This window comes from Hyperolius riggenbachi, chromosome 1 (genome assembly GCF_040937935.1).
Source record: "Hyperolius riggenbachi isolate aHypRig1 chromosome 1, aHypRig1.pri, whole genome shotgun sequence".
Lineage (NCBI taxonomy): Eukaryota > Metazoa > Chordata > Amphibia > Anura > Hyperoliidae > Hyperolius > Hyperolius riggenbachi.
The window spans coordinates 133,907,100-133,929,207 of NC_090646.1; the positions used below are offsets into that span (position 1 = coordinate 133,907,100).

At 41.5% G+C, this 22,108-nt stretch overlaps 1 protein-coding gene across 1 annotated transcript in view; it reads right to left on the reverse strand.

Moving 5' to 3' along the window:
- Window positions 1–22,108, reverse strand: part of KDR (kinase insert domain receptor) — a 49,886-nt gene that overhangs the window by 18,915 nt on the left and 8,863 nt on the right. The window contains exons 3-19 of the mRNA XM_068278571.1: window positions 21,475–21,671; window positions 19,181–19,317; window positions 17,568–17,736; window positions 17,321–17,460; window positions 16,409–16,580; window positions 15,657–15,771; window positions 15,423–15,574; window positions 13,899–14,055; window positions 11,890–12,013; window positions 10,418–10,526; window positions 7,503–7,835; window positions 7,254–7,400; window positions 5,402–5,533; window positions 4,363–4,469; window positions 3,813–3,948; window positions 1,330–1,434; window positions 1,132–1,245 (exon numbers count right to left, since the gene is read on the reverse strand). Coding sequence (XP_068134672.1) covers window positions 1,132–1,245; window positions 1,330–1,434; window positions 3,813–3,948; window positions 4,363–4,469; window positions 5,402–5,533; window positions 7,254–7,400; window positions 7,503–7,835; window positions 10,418–10,526; window positions 11,890–12,013; window positions 13,899–14,055; window positions 15,423–15,574; window positions 15,657–15,771; window positions 16,409–16,580; window positions 17,321–17,460; window positions 17,568–17,736; window positions 19,181–19,317; window positions 21,475–21,671 — 2,546 coding nt within the window. The remainder of the gene's footprint in view (window positions 1–1,131; window positions 1,246–1,329; window positions 1,435–3,812; window positions 3,949–4,362; window positions 4,470–5,401; window positions 5,534–7,253; window positions 7,401–7,502; window positions 7,836–10,417; window positions 10,527–11,889; window positions 12,014–13,898; window positions 14,056–15,422; window positions 15,575–15,656; window positions 15,772–16,408; window positions 16,581–17,320; window positions 17,461–17,567; window positions 17,737–19,180; window positions 19,318–21,474; window positions 21,672–22,108) is intronic.

Sequence of the window (22,108 nt, forward strand, 5' to 3'; positions counted from 1 at the left end):
GTGCAATACAGGAGAAGCAAATAAGCAACTTTAAGCTCTTGTGTTTTTATTTTCTTTTGCCGTTCCATCTACTGGCTGCAAATGGCAAAAATTATATAATCATAATGTCATATTTACCTAATCATGAAAACGGTAAATAAAATAGCACTGAGATCAGTGCCGGATTTGTACTTTTTATTGCCCAAAGCCACTATCACCAGCCTCCCCCCTGACACACAGCAAACCCCCTATTCACACACACACACTTTTATTGATCCCAGTAATGAATGTATTTAAAGATGCTTGTACAAATTTACTGAATAATCAACCTTCCGATTGATTGGATTGGACAGTGTTGATGGTGCCAATTGACTACAAACAACCAATTTGTAAATTATCAGTTGTTTTATCAGTCTGTTTTGTGGACCGATTACAGCTGAAATGATCAGAATGCGTATCATTTTCATTCCATTTATGGGCTAAATCAATGCTTTCCGCTTCCGATTGGAGCTGGGTGGAGGGCGGAGTTGGACTTGAAGAGCGGCTGACGGTGATGATGAGTGACAGCTCAGGTCACAAACAATAAGCTGCACATGTCTGCTGCCCCATTCATTCCCAAGTCTTAGACACTTGCCCGACTGCTGCATTTCACACGTTTGGCAGCTTGTCTGCATGAGTATGTCACCCCGCCCCTTGCTTCCTGCTGCCCTAGATCATGGCCTCTGTGGCCTTGCCTGAAATCCGCCCATGAGTGAGATGACATAGGCCTAGTGCACACTGGGTGGATCCGCCGGCCGCATCCGCCTGAAAATCCGCATGGCTAATGTATCTCTATGGGCTGGTGCACACCGGTGGTTTAAGGTTTTTAGCAAGCCGCAAACGTGCCTCTTGCTGCATGTTTGCGGTTTGCTAAAAACCTCAAACCGCCGGTGTGCACCAGCCCATAGAGATACATTAGCCATGCGGATGCTGATGCGGCCGGTAAACACCCGGCGGATCGCATCAAGATCCGGCCGGTGTGCACTGGGACTAAACTCTGTCATCCGCACCCAAAGCCGCTAGCGTTTTGTGGATCTGCTAGCGGTTTTGGTGTGCACTAGGCCATACTGTTATTTCTGTCTGGTGACAATAGGCCAGGAGAGGAGCACTCACCTCCTGGTTTGGTGCAGGCCCCAAGCAAGTTCACCACATTCAGATGATGTCCAATGTGACTGAGTATTTTCAGCTCTGACATCAGTGCCCTGTATTCACTGTCAGTTGCACCTTCTGTGAAAGTAAAAGATATACAGTCACACACAAAAAATATCTTTTAAGATATTTTAATTTTTAACCTTCAGATTCGTGATTTACCTTTCAGCATTTTCACTGCCACCGTTTTGCAGGTACCCGTTTTGTCAATTCCAAATGCATCTGCTTCCATGACCTGCCCGAAAGCCCCACGGCCGAGAGGTTTACCTGTACGGTGCAACAGATTTATTTAGTTGTGGATAAAGGGGACCTCTACCAGAATTGGTGGCTGGTAATCAGTGCGCAGAGATGGCTGATGCACTGCTAATAATTTCATCTTACATTCAAATCTAATGCAAACTGTATGCATCTTAGAAATGGACCAATTCAACACTTTTTGATCTTTACTGGCCCAGTTCAAAGCTGCATACAATCTGCACTAAATTAGCATGCAAGTCAGAAATATTAGCATCTCTTTACCAATGAGACACTCATTTTTGTATGCAGTTAAAGTGAAACCAAACTCTGCATTTTTCCTCTGCTTTAAAAGATTAGCCCCAGCATGATAACCTTCATGGGCAAGAAAAAAATCTTTAATACAATTAATGGAAATCCTAAAATATTTACATTTAGAATTTGGTTTCACTTTGCAGTGAGCACTGAAGGGGTTAAAGAGACACTGAAGCGGAAAAAATGATATTATGATTTGTATGTGTAGCACAGCTAAGAAATAAAACATTAAGATCAGATATATCAGTGTAATTGTTTCCAGTACAGGAAGAGTTGAGAAACTCCAGTTGTTATCTCTATGCAAACAAGCCATTAAGCTCTCCGACTAAGTTAGTCGTGGAGAGGACTGTTATCTGACTTTTATTATCTCAACTGTTCCTGGACTATTTACTTTTCCTCTGCTAGAGGAGAGGTCATTACATCACAGACTGCTCTGAAAGACTCATTTTGAATGCTGAGTGTTGTGTAATCTGCACATATTATAGAATGATGCAATGTTAGAAAAAACACTATATACCTGAAAATAAAAGTATGAGAATATTTTCTTTACTGCTAATCTTCTAGTAATTATTCATAGTACACAACCAATTCACTATATCATATTTTTTTTCCGCTTCACTGTCTCTTTAAGGCTCACTATTTACTGCATGGGGAGAGCTGCCTCAGCAGTGCTCCGGCAGTCTATTCACAGTGGCTAAGAACTAATTAGGCACTTTGATCTGGCTAAGCAACCACAGAACACAGAGCAGTGGATTTCTTCAGCAACAATATGTGGAATAAACACTTTTCACTGTGGGTTGTGCAAGAGTTCAGTTCTGCTTTAAGAAATGAGCCAGGAAGTGTGTTTGATTGGCCCATTTCCAAGCCATGAAAGATTTGAACACATGTCAGAAAAATGAGAATCTTAGTGAGGGCTGAATGTAAAGCAAGACAGTCGGGAGAACGGTGCCATTCACTCAGCCATAAGTAAGACACAGTGCCACCAAAAACACAAAGAGAAAAAATCAATACTGCAGGCTAATTACAACATTGGTTGGGGCACTTTCAAAATATCTTATGGAAATGCTTTACAGGTGCTCTTATCCTTTAACAACCGTAATAATAATTATTAGACTGTTCTATTTGAGTGAACCTGAGGTGAGAGTGATGTGGAGGCTGCCATATGTATTCCCTTTTAAACAATGCCAGTTGCCTGGCAGTCCTGTTGATCTTCTGGCTGCAGTAGTGTCTGAATCCCAACCCTGAAACAAGCATGTGGCTAATCCAGCCAGACTTGAGTTAGAGCAACTGATCTGCATACTTTTTCAGTGTCTACGGCTTAAAGTATTACAGACATGGGATCAGGGAACAGCCAGGCAACTTGAATTGTTTAAAAGGAAATAAATATGACAACCTCTATATCACTCTCACCTCGAGTTCCCTTTTAAATAAACCTGAAGCGAGGACACTCACTTCAAGTTTGTTAGTTACCTATGAAGAGGGAAAGCTCTGGATCCTATAGAGCCATCCGGTCCTCCTGGTTATCCCCGCTGTCCCCCGTTCAAATGTATCACCAGCTGTGTGTCAGGGCCTACTCAGGGAGGCTTCAGATGTACTCGAGTCTCCAATTACTAAGCCTTCTGAGGAGACCCAAAGGATTGTTTGACGTTAAAGTCAAAGGCTCACAGTGCAATGTCTTTTAGCTACGACTAAGGACACGGTCAGGAATGCTGCCATGCTCTGTGTTAACTTTTATTGATATTCCAATAAAGCAATTAGATTTTATTCTACAGAAGGAAATGCAGAAGTTTTGCGTTTACTGGAACTTGCTTTGGACTGGCTATTTGTGTTTCACCACTCTTCAATGCTACACACAGCACGTTAGTGTACGGTGTGGTAGAGCTGTCATGTTTTGACAGACCCAAAGGCTTGTTTGACGTTAAAGTCAGACTACAACAATAGTGGGCCCAGCAGAGGAACCAGGGGAGGCAGAGAAGACCAGGAAGGTTCTATGGTATCCCGAGCCTTACCTCTTCTTAGGTAAGTATGTAACTTTTTTTTTGGGGGGGGGGGGGGGGGGGGGGGGGGGGCTACAGGTATCCTTTAAGGGAACACACCTAAATTGAGGCGTTCTCTTGGGAACTCCCATATCGCTGAGTCATAGAGAAGTCTTTCACACTGTTCATCCAGAGGGACTTCACTGGGGTCCATAATTATAGATAAATAGCCGGCCTTGAGTTCCTCTTCATTGGGCTGGAAAAAAAACATCTGGTCAACTTTTCATAACAGTAAGATTTTTTTTTTCTTTCAGAAATGCCCTTTTGTGCTACAGTGTATTGCAACAAGCAGTGATCAGCAGGGACCCTTGTAGTTCCTCTCTACTGTCCCACACATTCCCCAAGGAGAGTTCACACGGATCATAATTAATTTCTTTCTTCATAACAAGCATAGAACGCCCAAGAATGTTTTCCTTACGGGCAATTGCAATTAAATCCAAATTAATACATCTTTAGTCAACCACAGAAGAGTTACATGGCGCTGAAAGGGAAAATGTGTCTGTTGACATAAGTACAATGGGAAGAACATGGAACAAAGGGCTCCCAGTCACTTTTCATTTGTCATGCCAGGCAAATCCTAATGGGACAGTAGAGAAAGTTGATTCATTACCCGCTTTACGGTCCGGAGGATGATTACGAGAAGCATCCAGAAGAACAGGGCAATGACACCGGTGCCAACCAGGATAACAAGCTCCAGATTTGTTTTCTCTTCATTGCCTGCAGAGGGGGAACAATTGGACATTTGACAGTTTATGTCAGCTCTGTGTTTTAGGGTAGCTGTAAAGTCATCAAACACAGTCCATTAAGTCTGAGCAAAGCGGATTACTGAAGAAAATGAGGCATGCTGTTCTGTTGGTTCAACACAACATTTTCCCTGAGTGATGAATTCAATGCTCCATAGGCCTTCCAGGACAGGGGTAAACATTGTGGTGATTAGCGCCCCGAGGCTTGTGCTGCACTGTGAACAAATGCTATCCAGTAGGCCTGCACTAACCGCTGACATACATGTAAAGGTAGCCACTAATGATCCAATCATTTTCATTAAATTTTACCAAATCTATGTAGTAGAAGGGTAGACTGAGTGAATATAATGAATGGATAATGTAAGCAGTCTCTTATATAACATAGAAATGGTAAGATTGGATGAAAAAGATTGGATCATTAGTGGCCACCATAAGAAGCATTGCAGGAGATTAAAACATAGTCTAAGTAGTGGTGGCCACCATAAGAAGCATTGCAGGAGATTAAAACATAGTATAAGTAGTGGGCCTAATTGTTAATTAATATTTAACATTTATTGAACAGTCTCAAATAAAGTGGCATAACTATAGCAACTGTGGTGGACCTGCTCCTCCCCCTTCTGCAGAGTAGCACAGTGGAGCAGTTTTACATTTACCAGGTCTCTTCTGATATTCCTGACAGATACATGCTCTATCCTCTATATCCTGCATACCTCTGGCTCTGAATGCATGTCATGCTATCAGGAGCTGGAGGTGAGGAAGTTCAGAGCGGGCAGCTGCCAGAAGAACGGAAAAGACAAGATGTAGCACTGGATCAGGTACCAAATCCAGCGCATATGATACAGGCTCTGCGATTTGTGCTGGTCAGCAGAGGTCACTTATGTAGAGGTGCACATTCATTTTACTTACTGTTCACTGTAAAGTACATTTCTGCTTGTGCACATCCCAAATCATTACAGGCACGGCAGGAGTAGAAACCCTCATCTTGTTTTCTCACACGTTGGATGGTCAAAGTTCTGTTTTGGTCCTTTAATATAATACCTTAAAAAAATAAAACAGTGTAAAAACAGGGAAACAGGGTACATTTCTGAAAGCTATTATGTAGATCTTGAGGCATAAACTGACATAGTAAAGAGATGCTTTGACAATGTGCTTGTTTCCCTAAAGGTGCCCATACTTGGCGGTTGATCGAGCATCCCAATCAGTGCCGCCACAAGTATGTCTGATTGACGATTCAATCAATTTTGGCCTGAAATTGGTTGAATGTATCAATCAGACATGCTGCAAGATGTTGGGCTGACGTGGTAAATTGGGTGCACAGCGGTAAAGGCGTGTGGTATTAGGATGAGCAACGAATGCGACGGAACCCCGATGCCGTTTCCCCTAATATGAATGTAACCCCACTTGTGCATTTAATATTTTACCTGCCCGCCATGGTCCCCTTTCATCTTCCGCATTGCCGCTGGGCTTCCGTAAACCATGCGGCGCACGTGACTTCACACACGTTCCACGTGCTTAACGTCAGAACCCTGTCCGCAATGCTGAATGGGGACCATGGCAGGAGACAGCAGACATGAATAGGGACCACGGCAGGAGACAGCAGACATGAATGGGGACCATGGCAGGAGACAGCAGACATGAATAGGGACCATGGCAGGAGACAGCAGACATGAATGGGGACCATGGCAGGAGACAGCAGACATGAATAGGGACCATGGAAGGAGACAGCAGACATGAATAGGGACCATGGCAGGAGACAGCAGACATGAATGGGGACCATGGCAGGAGACAGCAGACATGAATAGGGACCATGGCAAGAGACAGCAGGCATGAATAGGGACCATGGAAGGAGACAGCAGACATGAATAGGGTCCATGGCAGGAGACAGCAGACATGAATAGGGACCATGGCAGGAGACAGCAGACATGAATAGGGACCATGGCAGGAGACAGCAGACATGAATAGGGACCCTGGCAGGAGACAGCAGACATGAATAGGGACCATGGCAGGAGACAGCGGACATGAATAGGGACCATAGCAGGAGACAGCACACATGAATAGGGACCAAAGCAGGAGACAGCAGACATGAATAGGGACCATGGCAGGAGACAGCAGACATGAAAAGGGACCATGGCAGGAGACAGCAGACATGAAAAGGGACCATGGCAGGAGACAGCAGACATGAATAGGGACCATGGCAGGAGACAGCAGACATGAATAGGGACCATAGCAGGAGACAGCAGATAGGTAACGTATTAAATGCACAGGCAGGGGGCGTATTCAAATTAGGACGAAGGCGGCGAGGGTGTGGATGCGGCGTCACAATCAGTCTTCTGGTGTATGGGCAGGTAACAAATCTATCTCTGATCAGATTCGATCAAAGAGAGATCTGTCTCTTGGTCGATCTGCCCATACATCATGTGACAGTTTCAGGCAGTCAGATCTATAATCAGTATGACTGTGTTAGTGATGTAATTAGGTGTTTATCCAATGCTCAATACTTCTGCATATACAGTCTGTGCGGTATGTGTACACTAGACACACTTCTACAGCTGCTGTACCACTTTGTACATAGATGGAGATCTGAGGACCTCAAGGACAGCACAGCCCATTTAATACCGAATTATTATCAAAGCTGGAGTAAAATGTTAGGTTCTGTCTGATTTCTGGGACTTATATGAAAAACATTGACTCTCTAGCTGTTGCCAGCATTGCTCAGGTCAGCTGTGATGAATAATATTTGTGCACAAAAGCTGGTTACCTGAATCTCCAACCAGAGCCTGGGAATTCTTAAACCAGAGGATCTTTGGATCAGGAGTCCCAGAGGCCTGACAGTGCATTTCTACTGTCTCACTGACATTGGTGGTCTGGTTCTTCGGTTGATTGAGAATGAAGGGGAGCTTCAGGGCTAAGCAAATATAACAAATATAAGAATATATGCATTAAAATCCTTAACTTCCATATACATATGGGTACACATATTGTATAATGCTATATAAAAAATGTTTACCGTTAACAGCTAGTTTTATGGTAGAGCAGTCCTTCCACTGTGTCTTCTTGTCTTGTGCTACACACATATAGAGGCCCTGATCATGCTGGGTGATGTTACGCAGGCTGAGCTCTGAAGTAACATTAACACCATCACTGTGCACAGTGGCGGCGTTCATTTTAATGTGAGTTGGCAGAAACTGGCAGTTAGCCTTTGACCCAGCTGTAGAGGAGCTAGGGGGCAACTTGAACCACACCGGGTTCTCATACATATTCCTATCTGCTGTACATCTCAGAGTCACGCTGTCCAGTTCATTGAGCTCGCCTTTCGGGTTCATACTGATGCCAAGATCGCCTGAAAAACAAAGAGAAATTAGAAACATTCAGCAGCCATCGGAAAACCAGCTTATTTTATATATACATTATATACTTTGGAGAGAGCACTGAACAAGCTACATCACACACAGGCACTTTTATGCGATTCACTTTCTCTCCTGAGTTTTCATCTAGACCAGGCATGGACAAACTTGGCCCTCCAGCTGTTACGGAACAACAAGTCCCACAATGCATTTGCCTTTATGAGTCATGACTGTGGCTGTCAGACTCCTGCAATGCATTGTGGGACTTGTAGTCCTTAACAGCTGGATGGCCAAGTTTGCCCATGCCTGATCTAGGATGATATTTTCATAGCTTGTCAATAAAATACCCTTTAAAACACCAGCAAGCAAGAAAATACACAAAATAATTTTGATAACAATTTTTCACCTAGTTTTTCGTACTTTTACAGTTGTAAAGTGCTGAAAAATTATTTTAAAGTGGACCTGTAATAAAGAGTAACAGGGTGTCCGCAACACTACACTATAATAATCATAAGAGTGTGCAAGGGCTCAAAAAGGCATATGAAAAGTTTCAAGGACAGAAAGCCCATAAAGATAGCACCACTCTAATGGAATAGTATCATTTATTCAAAAAGTATACAACATTAATACAAAATATGACATCTTTGAGTTTCAAACAAGATAAAAACAATTAAAACCGACCAAATGGTCCAAAATGGTAACAGCTGCATACAATCATGTCTTTTAGTAAGTAAAGGTAAAATCCACCATGTAAATATAATCACAGATATTGCCTATATATAATCGCCTCAGTGTGCATCTGATCAGAGCACACACAAGGATGAACCCGGGTTCAGCAAGAAAAACAAATAAATATACGCATCCACATACAGTAGTGTAAATAGCAAGTGCAAAAATATATATATATATATATATATATATATTTCATATATCAAATTATTCCTGTGTAGGAAAAATGTGCAAACCAGCAAGGACTGCTGTATAATTATGACACTGGGAGCAGCCTATAGAAAAGTGCATAAAGTGAAAGGTGATACAATAGAGGAAGATACTTAGCCCAGGGAGACCAAGGAGGCGAAGACAGTGCAGCTGTAGATAGAAGAGGTCCCTTCAGAACTGTTCTGAAGGGACCTCTTCTATTTACAGCTGCACTGTCTTCGCGGGTTCAACCTTGTGTGTGCTCTGATCAGATGCACACTGAGGCGATTATATATAGGCAATATCTGTGATTATATTTACATGGTGGATTTTACCTTTACTTACTAAAAGACATGATTGTATGCAGCTGTTACCATTTTGGACCATTTGGTCGGTTTTAATTGTTGTTATCTTGTTTGAAACTCAAAGATGTCATATTTTGTATTAATGTTATATACTTTTTGAATAAATGCTACTATTCCATTAGAGTGGTGCTATCTTTATGAGCTTTCTGTCCTTGAAACTATTAAAGTGGACCTGTACTCATAACTTCCTCGCTGTTCTAAAAGATAAGCAACAGCATAATAACCTTTAAAAAACATTTCTTTTGTTAAAGCTGATACAAATCATGCAATAAATCTGCAGTGTGTCTACTTCCAGCTTTCATGGAAGGAGACATAGGGTTAACATCCTGTGTTTATAAATTAGCTGCTCTGCTGAGGCAGCCAGCTGACACAGCCGCGAGATTAAATTACACTTGTGATTAGTCACAGATGGTGGGGAATTAGACAGGCTAAAAACTCTCTAAATACATACACGGTGCTTTTCTCTATGTTTCCCTTCTGTCTTGTGCAAGAGTTCAGGTCCACTTTAAATACAAGATGAAAAATTATCTCCTAGGGGAAAACTCAGGTAATTGCATATGGGCAACTGTCCCTTAAAAGGAGGAATCAGGCAGCCTCTGGAGGATCCAGAGACTTCCCCCTAATGAGGTAAGTATATACATTTCTATATCTATATGTCTGACCTGTAGGCCTCATAGGTTTGCAATAAACTGCAAAAGAACTTGCACAGTAATCTACATTTACAGCAATTTATGGAATTGAAATATCTCTTTATAGAGATATTTCAGGATACTTTCTGCTAGTCCTTAGAAAGGCAACATTTTGTAATCTGGAGAAAAGCGAGTCTCCAGTAATAACCTCTTCAAAATACATGAAGGGCCCGTTTCCACTAGAGCGAATCTACATGCGTTTTCTGCATGCAGATTCGCATAACCAATACTGTATAAATCAATAGGCCTGTTTCCACTTGTCAGAAATTCTGGGCGATGGACTGTGCAGAAAAAATCTGCACAGCAGAGCCATCAGCATTTGCATTTTCGTTATGCGAATTTTCCATGCAAATTTGCGTACGTTTTTAAAATCATTGTAAAAGCACACAGGCACTGACTTGGTTAAATTAGCATACTTACAAACAGATGCAAATTTAATGCGTTTTCGCATTAAAATTCACATACAATCGCAATACGAATTTGCATCTGCATGCAAATTCGTTTTCGCGTTTTCTGCAACGGAATCGCACCGCACTAGTGGAAACGAGCCCTTATGGTAAAATAAATGCATTACAATAAAAAAACAAAACTTTCTCTTTAACTTACGTGTGACATAAAAAGCGACGGTGTGTTCATCTTTACCCACATCATTAGTGGCCAAACACCTGTAAATAGCTGACACATTGGCTGCAGCTATATACAGTTTGCTTACAGTCTGAAGGAAGAAAAAGATACAGATTTGTTAGACTTGTTCATCCCACTGCAATATATACCTGAATAAAGCACACATACTATAACATGTGCATGTTACATAGTTACATAGTTATTTTGGTTGAAAAAAGACATACGTCCATCGAGTTCAACCAGTACAAAGTACAACTCCAGCCTGCTCCCTCACATATCCCTGTTGATCCAGAGGAAGGCGAAAAAACCCTTACAAGGCATGGTCCAATTAGCCCCAAAAGGGAAAAATTCCTTCCCGACTCCAGATGGCAATCAGATAAAATCCCTGGATCAACATCATTCTGCCTTACCTAGTAATTGTAGCCATGGATGTCATTCAACTCAAGGAAAGCATCTAAGCCCCCTTTAAATGCAGGTATAGAGTTTGCCATAACGACTTCCTGTGGCAATGCATTCCACATCTTAATCACCCTTACTGTAAAGAACCCTTTCCTAAATTAATGGCTAAAACGTTTTTCCTCCATGCGCAGATCATGTCCTCTAGTCCTTTGAGAAGGCCTAGGGACAAAAAGCTCATCCGCCAAGCTATTATATTGCCCTCTGATGTATTTATACATGTTAATTAGATCTACTCTAAGGCGTCTTTTCTCTAGACTAAATAAACCCAGTTTATCTAACCTTTCTTGGTAAGTGAGACCTTCCATCCCACGTATCAATTTTGTTGCTTGTCTCTGCACCTGCTCTAAAACTGCAATATCTTTTTTGTAATGTGGTGCCCAGAACTGAATTCCATATTCCAGATGTGGCCTTACTAGAATGTAATAGAGGTTTGAGGAAAATTGGGTGTCGGGTGAAGCCAATATAAGTCTATCCAATAAATACCATTGTGAATTGGGCGCCAAATGGAAATGGTAAAAAATATTTGGTTATGGTTATGAGGATAGTAAAACGTTGGTAAATGTTGACAATATTTTACTACAACTAATTCTAACCCTACTCTCACACAGAACGCTCCCCCATCCAATGCCCAACCCCAAAACCCCCCTTCCTGATGCCCAACCCTAAAACCCTTCTTCCAAACCTTATAATTTTCAAAACGATAATGTTCAAAAACAAAAAAATATTAAATACAAAATACAGCAACTTTCTAATTTTCAAAACAATACAATTTTAAAACTATACTGTTGTAATCTTCTCAAAACCATAAACATTTCAAAAACTATAATGTTCCAATATTCAAAACAATATTTACTGGGCACCCAAATTTCTGCTTTTGGAGCCTAATAGCCAATATTTGCAATAGTGCTTAAGGCGGCGCCCAAATCATCCATTAGCTGCAGGCAACCAAATTTCCTGCTTCCATTGTAACATGGTTTATGCCAAAATTCACTCACCTTCACTTTTCCTTCTATGGTGTCAGTGCGCGTTTTGGGCACTTCGACAATATTGCCTCCATGTCTGTCATGAATGCTCCGCCATTTTGAGCAATTGTAATTATTTTTCTTTTCATCGTATTGTCTGGGAAGATAAAGAGAAGAAATGTTTTATATATATGTAAAAATATATATGTGTGTGCATTTTAGCACTGAGGGGCTTTCTACATCAGTGGAACATAGGAAGATCAGTATATACGGTAAATAAACAGACACATCCAGGTTAAAGGTGAACTTCCTATATCCTTTCCAAAATTAGAGCTAATATTAGGATGGGAGGAAACAGAGGTTAGGGCTCATAGTGGATGAAAAAAAAATTCATTCATAATTTCTTAGCTCCCCATGTAGGAATATTATCGGAAGCTGAAGAGTCTCAGAACCCTGGGATTCTCTGAGAGATTTTCTATGGGATGGTAGGAAACCCTGCAGCTCCAGAGGAAGACGCTAAAGGAAATCATCTGATCAACAACAACAGGAAAGTGGATTGCTCTGGTCTCTGCTGCAGGAAGTCAGAGCCTGTGCAGGAGGCTGATAAGGGAAGCCATGTGGGCTTGGCGCATAATCCTTTTCTATCTCCCTTACATCAATCAGTACACTTCCTCTCAGATGGCCTTTCACACAGATAACATTAAGCACAGTAAGCTCCATAAGGATGGCTAACTACTTTGCCAAATAACTTAATTCACAGGGATGTACAGATTCAATGCACTGTGGAGGCCTGTGCTGGTCGTAAAATGACACATTAAACTTGTGTTTGCTCAAGAAACATGGGCAGAACTGCACTGGACCACTTTGCTGAACCAAACCCCACAGCAGTAGAAATATTCTTTTTGTCTCATAATTAAGGTGCCGGTGTGCAGAATTATCAACACACAGGAAGATAGGGACATATTGCAGAAGGATCTGGATAGGATGGTTGTATGGGATGTAAATGGCAGACAAAATTCAATGTTGAAAAAGTGTAGTCATGCATTTTGGTCGCACCAACCATCTAGCACACAAACAAGCAGGTTACAGATGGGGACATCAACAAGTGAAATAATTCTATTCAATGCCAAGCAGCTGCAGCAAAAGCAAATGAAATTTGGGGATACATTAAAAGGGAAATACAACTTTGGGATGTTAGCATAATACTGCCCCTTTTTAACTCTCTAGTAAGGCCACATTTGGAATATGGAAATTAGATCTTGGCACCGCATTAGTGCTTGTTTCCTAGTGCGGCGTGCGTCTCGTAGACGCACGCCGGCACTGAGCGGGTGGGCAGGATCGCAGGCGAATCCCATGAGCCGTGCCATGCACGGCTATGGGATTCGCAGCCTCCGCGGTGAATTCTGCGGGGGGTTCCGGCCGAATCGCTCCCGCAAGCGATTCCGCCACGGGCCCCGTCGTCCCCTATGGCAGAGTTTCCCCGTGCGAATCATGTGCGGGGAAACTCTGCAGAATCGCTGGCGAAATCGCCGAAGTGGAAACGGGCCCTTACAGGAAGGATATTGTAGTTTTAGGGCAGGTTCATAGCCGAGCAACAAAATTGATCAGAGGGATGGAAGGTCTCATTTGCCCACTGCCCAGAAAGGTTAGATAAACTTAGAAGAGATGTAATTAATATTTATAAATACATCAAAGGTCAATGTAAAAGCTTTGTGGATTAACTTTTTGTACTTAGACTTGTGCAAAGAAAGGACTAGGGGACATGATATGCTCATGGAGGAAAAAGTTTTTGCCATAGAAAAATGGTACTTCACCGTAAGAGTGACTAAAATGTGGAAAGTATTACCACAGGAAGCAGTTATGGCAAATTCTATATCTGCGTTTAAGGTGGACTTAGATGCTTTCCTTGCCTTGGAAGAATATTTAAATATAATAAGAATCACATATTTATAAGCATCTAAAACATTCTAAGACAATAAATACTGAATAGATAGAACTGATAGATATGCTTTCCCCTAAAGGTTTGTTATGTGTTCACTTACTGAGGTGATGTGTCGCAATCTTCCAATAGCTGCCATGACCACTGGATGTGCACTGAGGTTGGGACCCCAGAGGCTGTGCAGGTAAGAGTAGAACGTTTCCCAACCATGTTTGATTCCACAGGAGTAGAAATTGCCTTTTCACATATGTGAGGTGGGACTAGAGAAGCAAGAAAATAGAAATGGTTTACTTGATTTTTATTGTCTCATGCTTAGAGGCTTATGAAGTGTAGGTGGCCCCTTTACAAATATGTCAGTAATTTAGCTGTCATGTTGATTTGCAGACTTCATCAGTTACCAAGTGAGCTATCTGGAAGAAGCATGCAGCCAATGGTGTCTGCACATCTGACCATCAGTGAGGAAGAAAGTATATGAGGCAAAGGCACTGATCCACCGATTAGTTAGCTTGGATACACTGCCCACGGCTATACCAGGCGCAATGTAAATCTGCATAGGTGGCCATACACCTATAGCTTACCATCTGATGTGGCAAAACAATAAATTCCTAGAAAAATTTCTAGATTCCTTTTACACAATGAACACTGATTTCCAATAGATTCCACCATGAAATCTATTGAAGATCAATATGATGCAGTGAAAATGATGCAGTGAAATGCTATAGGCTGCCCCTGTTCCATGCAAATCTTAAATCATTCAATCAAAATTAAGGTGGCCACTAATGATACAATTTGCGGAATGATCATTTATGAATGATTCTTCATATGAATGATTGGAAATGATTATTTGGGACCAATGGACAAAAATCTCGTAACCAATCTGATCATATTAATGAAATTGACCTGATTTTTGTATTGATCCTGTCAATCTGATCATATTGGTTAGGAGATTTTTGTCCCAAGCAATCATTTCTGATCGTTCATATGAAGAATTGTATGTAAACGGTCCCTCAGCTAATTGTATCGTTAGTGGCAACCTATAGGTTGGTCAGACATGTTGGGGCAATAGTTTTCTGTCAGATTTGAGCAGAGTGATGGAATCTGCCAGAAATCAAACAGGAAAATTGATAAGCATTTGGCCACCTTAATAGTCTTTCATCTGAGATATACAGTACACTAGCTGGGAAAGTCTGTGAGTCCACAAAGCAACTGAAGTCACGTTAATCATTTTTAAACACAGGACAACTTCCTTTTCCTGGATGAGTTCTGAGAGGAGCCAGAATTCAAGAAATTGGTAACTTATATCTCTACAGTCCTGTAATGGAACATTTATATTCAGTGGGGAAAGAACTTTAAATCAGGTCATTTTGGTGCCTGGCGCTAAATGTCGAGCACCTAAGCTGGGAGTAGCCATAGCATTAGTGTTATGCCGTGCACCCAGCGCAAGGGTAATTCAGGCTTCCGGCGAACACCAGCCCCCGAATTACATCTACCTCTGAGTTGCTACAACTCAAAGGGGGAATAGAATTTAGCGCCGCCAGGGATTTGAGCGGCAGCAGGGAGAGCTGTTATTCGACCCACCCTGCACCCAGCTCACTCACCACCAAACAATACATATGCCAGAACTCACCCTGAACAATGAGCTGGAAAGTGTGTCTCTCGTAATCTTCTGTCCGCGGGTTAATGAGTTCAATGGTGTAATTCCCAGAGTCCCCTTCGCTACATGCATTAATCACCAGCCGGTCTCTGTAATAATTCGGGAATAATTCACCATTCTTATACCTGTAAGACAAGCGCCAGCATGTCACTCCTCGGAGAACAAAGATAACAACAGCACGGAATGACCTTAGTGCGGCGCACTCACCATCTGGCCTCAGGAGCAGGGAATGCTTTATATTTCACCGGTATCTTAATATTATCACCAATTTTCACCGTAAACACCTTCTCCATTTCATCATCGATTTCTATGAATGGCTTTTCTGAAAAAGAATGATTGATTTAACCAAGAACAATTCCAACATTTCATACTAAAGCAGAGAAGAATTACTGCATGTACCTAAGTCATTTATTATGTACTAGTCAACAACATACACACAATTTCCTAAAGTTTATTACCGAATCAATATGTAGTATGCAAGTTCTCATTTTGGGTATGTGTACAGCACTGCAGTCACAATTGCAAATTTAGTAGACTTTAACCAGGTAAAAAAAAAAACAGTTGTAAATTTTCTTAGTTAACTCTCTCCTCACTTATGGTGATTCATGCTGACTGCTCTCTGTGTGCAGTCCTCTGCTCTTTGCCGGCTTGCTTACCTGAACACACAGAGCAGCTGTCTTGTTTCTGCACACAGACAAGAGACAGCATGACATTTTATGCATGGGACTGAGGCAAACATAAGTGGTTATATTTAAATGTCATGGGTGAAGTCAGTATACCTGAAATAAAATAATGATGCTAAAAATATTAATGTAGACATTAGCAACCAGTGCATGCAGTAGAGAGTTCCTGTGAGTTTGAAGCCATTTACTCATACATATGTGGTGCATGTGATAATAACAGGAGAGAGCTCCCTGCCAGGCCTTTGCCTCAGAAGTGAGGCAACATGATATACCCACCATGCACATGGACTGTAGTGCTGTTAGTCTTATTCATTCTTCCTGTATCACCTGTGCATGTGTACTTCCCAGCATCTCTCAGACTTGCCTCTTCTATGATTAACGTACTTGAGTGTTCAAGTTCACCCAGAAAAGCGTTGTATACCCGTGGACTTTGCACGATTCTCTTATCCTAAAATCACAGATAGCAGAAACCACACACTTCAATTATCACCAGCAGGATACTAGGGTTTTTATTTCCTGTTCCAGGCACAGAGAAAATGTACCATTATTTTCATTAACTGAAAAGGTTGACATATTAGAATAAAGGACATGTACATTAATTGTGAGTATAATGTCAATTGTAAGAATACTTAACCCCCCCCCCCCCCTGCACCCTTGCACGCTTCCCTCTACTGGCTTCCTGATTTTACACAGCTACAGGTTTCAGTGCACGTGAAACAGCATCACAGATTGTGGTCCCTCTATTCCGGCTATTCCAGATATATACACATTTGTGTGCCTCTGAGAAAGCGGCTTTTTGGCCGTGAAACACGTGTCAGGCATTGTTTTTTTCTGTGATTGGATCCTTCGTAACTCATCCATACTTACATGACTGCAATTAATGAGATTTATATTGATGAAGAATAAAGACTGATGCTGTTCCTTTAAAAAAAACAACAATTGTCTGTTTCGTATATATTTACTTATTGTGTATCCTGGGGTGGATCTGTACTGACATATTTTAGCTTCAGTTATTGGTAGTGCCTACAATGAGTTTCTAGTGTCCCAGAAGGTTTTCAAATTAGTATGAGGGCTCTGCACTAAGTCTGTGATCTGTAAGTAATAAGATGATCTGATAATATAAGATTATAGGCTAATCTTACAATAATATATAGGAAGAAAAGCTACGAACTGAAACATTTAAATTACCGTCATGGTGGGACAGTCCCAGTAGTGCGAGACTCTAGCATTTGCTGGAGTGCGAGCTGTGCAGGTTAGTTCCAGCTTGTCCCCTACAGCTACATGGATCTGAGGAAAGGGGTTAATTGACAAGCTGTTGATCCTGTAATCTGTAAGTGATGAGAGGATTAAAAAGAAAAAAAAACATTAATAACTAATGGAAAGGAGATTACACAAGCGATATATTGTTATTGAAAAACAAATGCACGGGCCTTACCTATAACTACAATAATAAACTTGGGAGACTCGTAGGTGTTTGCGTTGAGTGTTGTTTCACAATAGACCATATTGGCTGTCCTCACCGAGCTTGTGGAGATGGTGAATCCCTTCTGATAATCCCACTGCATACTGTCACCATTAGGAACATACGTGTTGACTGGAATGGTCTTAAAAAAGAAAATTACTTATTACTTAAAAAAGGAATGGTTTGTTAATGATTTCCACTATTCACAACACATATAGAGGTGATCACCACCACTATAGCACCCATAAAACTGCCAATTCAGTGACTGTAGGAGGGCCCTATGTGGGTCTCTCTATTCCATAGGCCCACAACTTCTGCACCGCCTATTGCTACACCACTGCATTCAAGAATCCCCTGAGCCCAATGTAAGTACCTCTTCGGAGTGTTGGGAACCTGGGTTTTAAACTACAGAATGGACATCAAGACGATATATATATATATATATATATATATATATATATATATATATATATATATATATATATATATATACTGTATATTCCGGCATATAAGACAACTGGACGTATAAGGCGACCCCCCAACTTTTCCAGTCAAAATATAGCGTTTGGGATATACTCGCCATATAAGACTACCCCTCTTCCAAAAATCATATACTGGTGCTATGTATGAACAGATACTGGTGCTGTACTGTACGTTGTACCAAGTAAATAACAGTATACAGGCAATTGACTGGTTAGATTGGTCAACTCTTCGTAAGTGGATTGGTCAGCTCTCCTTGTCTACCTGTTGATCAGAGCGGTATGGAAGAATGGATCACACTGTGCCCATAAAACACACCTCTTTCATCCTTCTGGCCCACCCCTGTATCCTATTTACCTCCTTCTCTGCCTCTCAGATCTCGCACATGTGCACCTGCGCCGCTTCCCTACAGTCCTCAGCAGTGAGATCTAACAGTTCGGTAGTAACAGGGTAGGGCATATCTCCTGGCATCAATGACACCCGGCGTATAAGACGACCCCTGACTTCTCAGAAGATTTTTAAGGGCTAAAAAGTAGTCTTATATGCCAGAATATATATATATATATATATATATATATATATATATATATATATATATATATATATATATATATATATATATATATTTATTCCAAAGAGATCTAGAGATTTGCAGTTTCCATTGGAAGTCCAGACATCTTCTCCAGTGCTTTACATACCACATAGTCTTTTAACTAACTGACAAGGCTATATACTTATGATCTAACAACCCCTACCATAGTCATATGTTACTGTCATAGTTTAAGGCAAATTTTGGGGGCAAGCACCACCCATGAACTTCTCTGTATGTTTTTAGTATGACGGAGGTAACCAGGGTACCCGGAAACCCATGTAAGCACAGAGAGATGGCACAAACTCCATGAAGATAGTGTCCTGGTCCAGATTTGAATGGGGACCCAAAAACTGCAAGGCAAGAGTACAATCCACTGTGCAACTATGCCGTTCAGGTCATGTGATAGGTAAAACATCAGTGCTACAAGAGTATGAAATAAACACTTTAATGAATCATCAGCATATTGCTATATAGGGTCTTCAAGCAATACAATATATGTCAATACATGTCTTACCGTCCGCAGAGTCACATTGAGATCGGGTCTTGAGGCCAGGCAGGGTATCACTAGAACATCATTGCTGCTGTCTGTGCTTACAACAGTCACAGTAAGAGGTTTCTCACTCGTGGAAGGTATAAATGGAGATAGCTGATCTAAATAGAAAATATTGTATTAGAGACGTCATTTAATTCTATTGTTTCAGTGTTTCATATCTATGATGTTACTAGCTCAGAGGAATTAGCCACATTTTTATTTTAGCTTTGGATAGTGCTGTATGCGAATCCCCAGGATAAATCTTCACTTAGTCCCAGGAAACTCCATGGCTTTTATATGAACACTGATGATCCCAGGAACAGGAAGGGAAGGGCAGCAATGCAAATGAAAGACCTAATTCTTCCACACAATAACGTTGGCTGCACTCCTTACTCCCTGTATGCTAGTGATGGTCATGTCTAGGAGAATTCATGAATAAGCATGTGATAAGTTTGGTCAGGTGATAGACATGTAAATCTCTGATTTGCTAGTCATGATCATGTGCTAAAGCTGGATGGAATCACAGGGAATTAGAGATTTTCAAATCTATCAGATGCTCAAACTCCTAGACATGACCATCACTATTGTACACATTAGATGATTGTCGACACTTGTACCATATAATACTGGTTTTGATTCTTAGAGGATTACGTTTTAGTCATACAACTTCCCTTGTATGCTCATGGATTTGACAATGGGAAGTTATAATCCTTAATGCTAATCAATCAAGAAACTACTATTAGAGCGGATAAAAGAGCACTACAAACAATACTCAATACTTCCACTTTAAAAATAATCTCTACTCAACCAGGGTTTTCCTGGGACCCCAGGATTCCTTGAGTACTCTGCAGGGGTTCCCTGGCATTTTATCCCATCATGGGGGAAGTATAATAGTGCACATTATAATAGGGACTACTGTAAAAAAGAAGCACAAAACTGAAACAATGAGCACATTAATAAAAAGCACTAGAATGAGGAGACAGTATAATGAATGACAGTGTAATAGAGGGTAGTGAAAAAATAGCCACGTATATTGTCTCCTGCAAAATAAATGCAGGGGTTCCTCGAGATCAAAAAAATGTTTGTAGGAGTTCCTTTGGATCCAAAAGTTATTTGCAGGGTTTTCGCCGTGTAAAAAGGTTGAGAAAGGCTGCTCTAAGGTAAGTTAAATCTGCCTATGAATGAGTGATCTCATTTATGCAGTAAGTGTATATAATTGCCACATGCAGAGACCATGCACTGCTGATGCACAAACCAGTGGCAATAATGGTGTGCAGAGACAGCCCACAGAATATTATAGTTATTACCGCCAGCAGTGTATCGCAGGTTAGGCTATTAGAGTAACCTGTGGTACTGGAGTGGTGCTGCGGTAACACCCATTACTAACGAGCGTTACCATAGCAATGCTTGCAGTCCTCGAGTATTGTGGGTCGCACTAATAATTTGACTAAAGGTACACTGCTGGCGGTAGTAATGGTAATATTGCTGTTCGCTGTCTCTGCACAACAATATTACCGCTGCTTCGTGCATCAACCACGATGTCTCTATGTCTCAGGGCACCCTTCAAATGGAGACATAGCTACATATTATGTGACATATTATGTGACACTAGCAAAGGGGTCCCCAGCACTCAGTTCATGCCAACAATGACTCTTACCTTCTTCCCTTCCTATTGATATGACTGGACCTGACAAGATGCCATTACACGCAACACAGCATACAATGGAGGGGGACATGTAGCCTAATGCTAGCATAGGCAAGTTAGAAACATACTGGGGTCCCACTTTCTCCTGGCTCCTATAACAGCAGCTATGGCTATTGCTATGCCCTTGCCCCTTGGCAACAAAAAATGCCGGCGGATCGAGATATTGGGTCTATCTATGAAAATATAATTCCTAAGAGATCTTTGTGTTCAAATCTGCCTCTGGGGGGCATGGAACAAACACAAGGTTCTTAAAGAGGAAATCCAGCCAAAACTATTTTTTAGCATTGTATAAAGTCTGTAAGGTTTTTATTACTGTCTATATCCTTGCTGGGGAGATATCCCTTTCCTTCCCATTCCCCTTTTCTGGGGAAGACAGGAAACAGCAAAGGTTCGGATGCTTTCCCACTTTTGTCTGGAAGATAACTTTATTGATGTCACTTTTATACATGAGGCCCTGTCAGCTGACAGGAAAATCTGTACAGCAGTAAGAAGTGTAGGGATTTTGGTTGCATATGCTTAGAATAACAAACATTCATGAATATCTATAGAAGCAGAACATTTATGTACTTACCCACAACAGAGACATGAACACTTGAGGTAGCATTGGTGCCTTCATAGAAGCAATTGTACATTCCTGTGTCATTTGCTGTGAACCCCGTCACTACAAGTGTCTGGCAATAGGCACTGTCATTACAGTCACTCAGTGATACGCGGTCATCAGTAGAGCTCAGGTTCTCAGGCCACGACCACTCTACTGGCTGCTTCCCACTACAAAATGAAAGCACAGATACAAAGTTACTGATCCTGCAAAAGAGACAGAGCACCTCAGCTAAAGCAAAGTCATAAATGGGTGCATCAGGGGTGTAACTACAAATCATGGGGGCTTCCTGCAAAACTTTGATGGAACCCCTTTAATAACCACAAACCTTTCCTTGCCACCCCTTGGTGACCCTTACAGCCCGGAGGCCCATCTTACAAGGGCCATAAAACAAGAGTGGCCATCAGGATCTTCACACCCATAACATGTAGCCACAAAAACACCTAATCTGGAGTAATCTGGAGTATAGGGATGGTTAGTACTTGGGGCCTCCCCACAACTCTGGGCCCCCTGCAGTCGCAGGCACTGCTCCCCTATAGTACTTACGCCCCTGGGGTGCATTTCTACTTATTAACTTAATTAAATGAGCCACAATGAACACATTAGT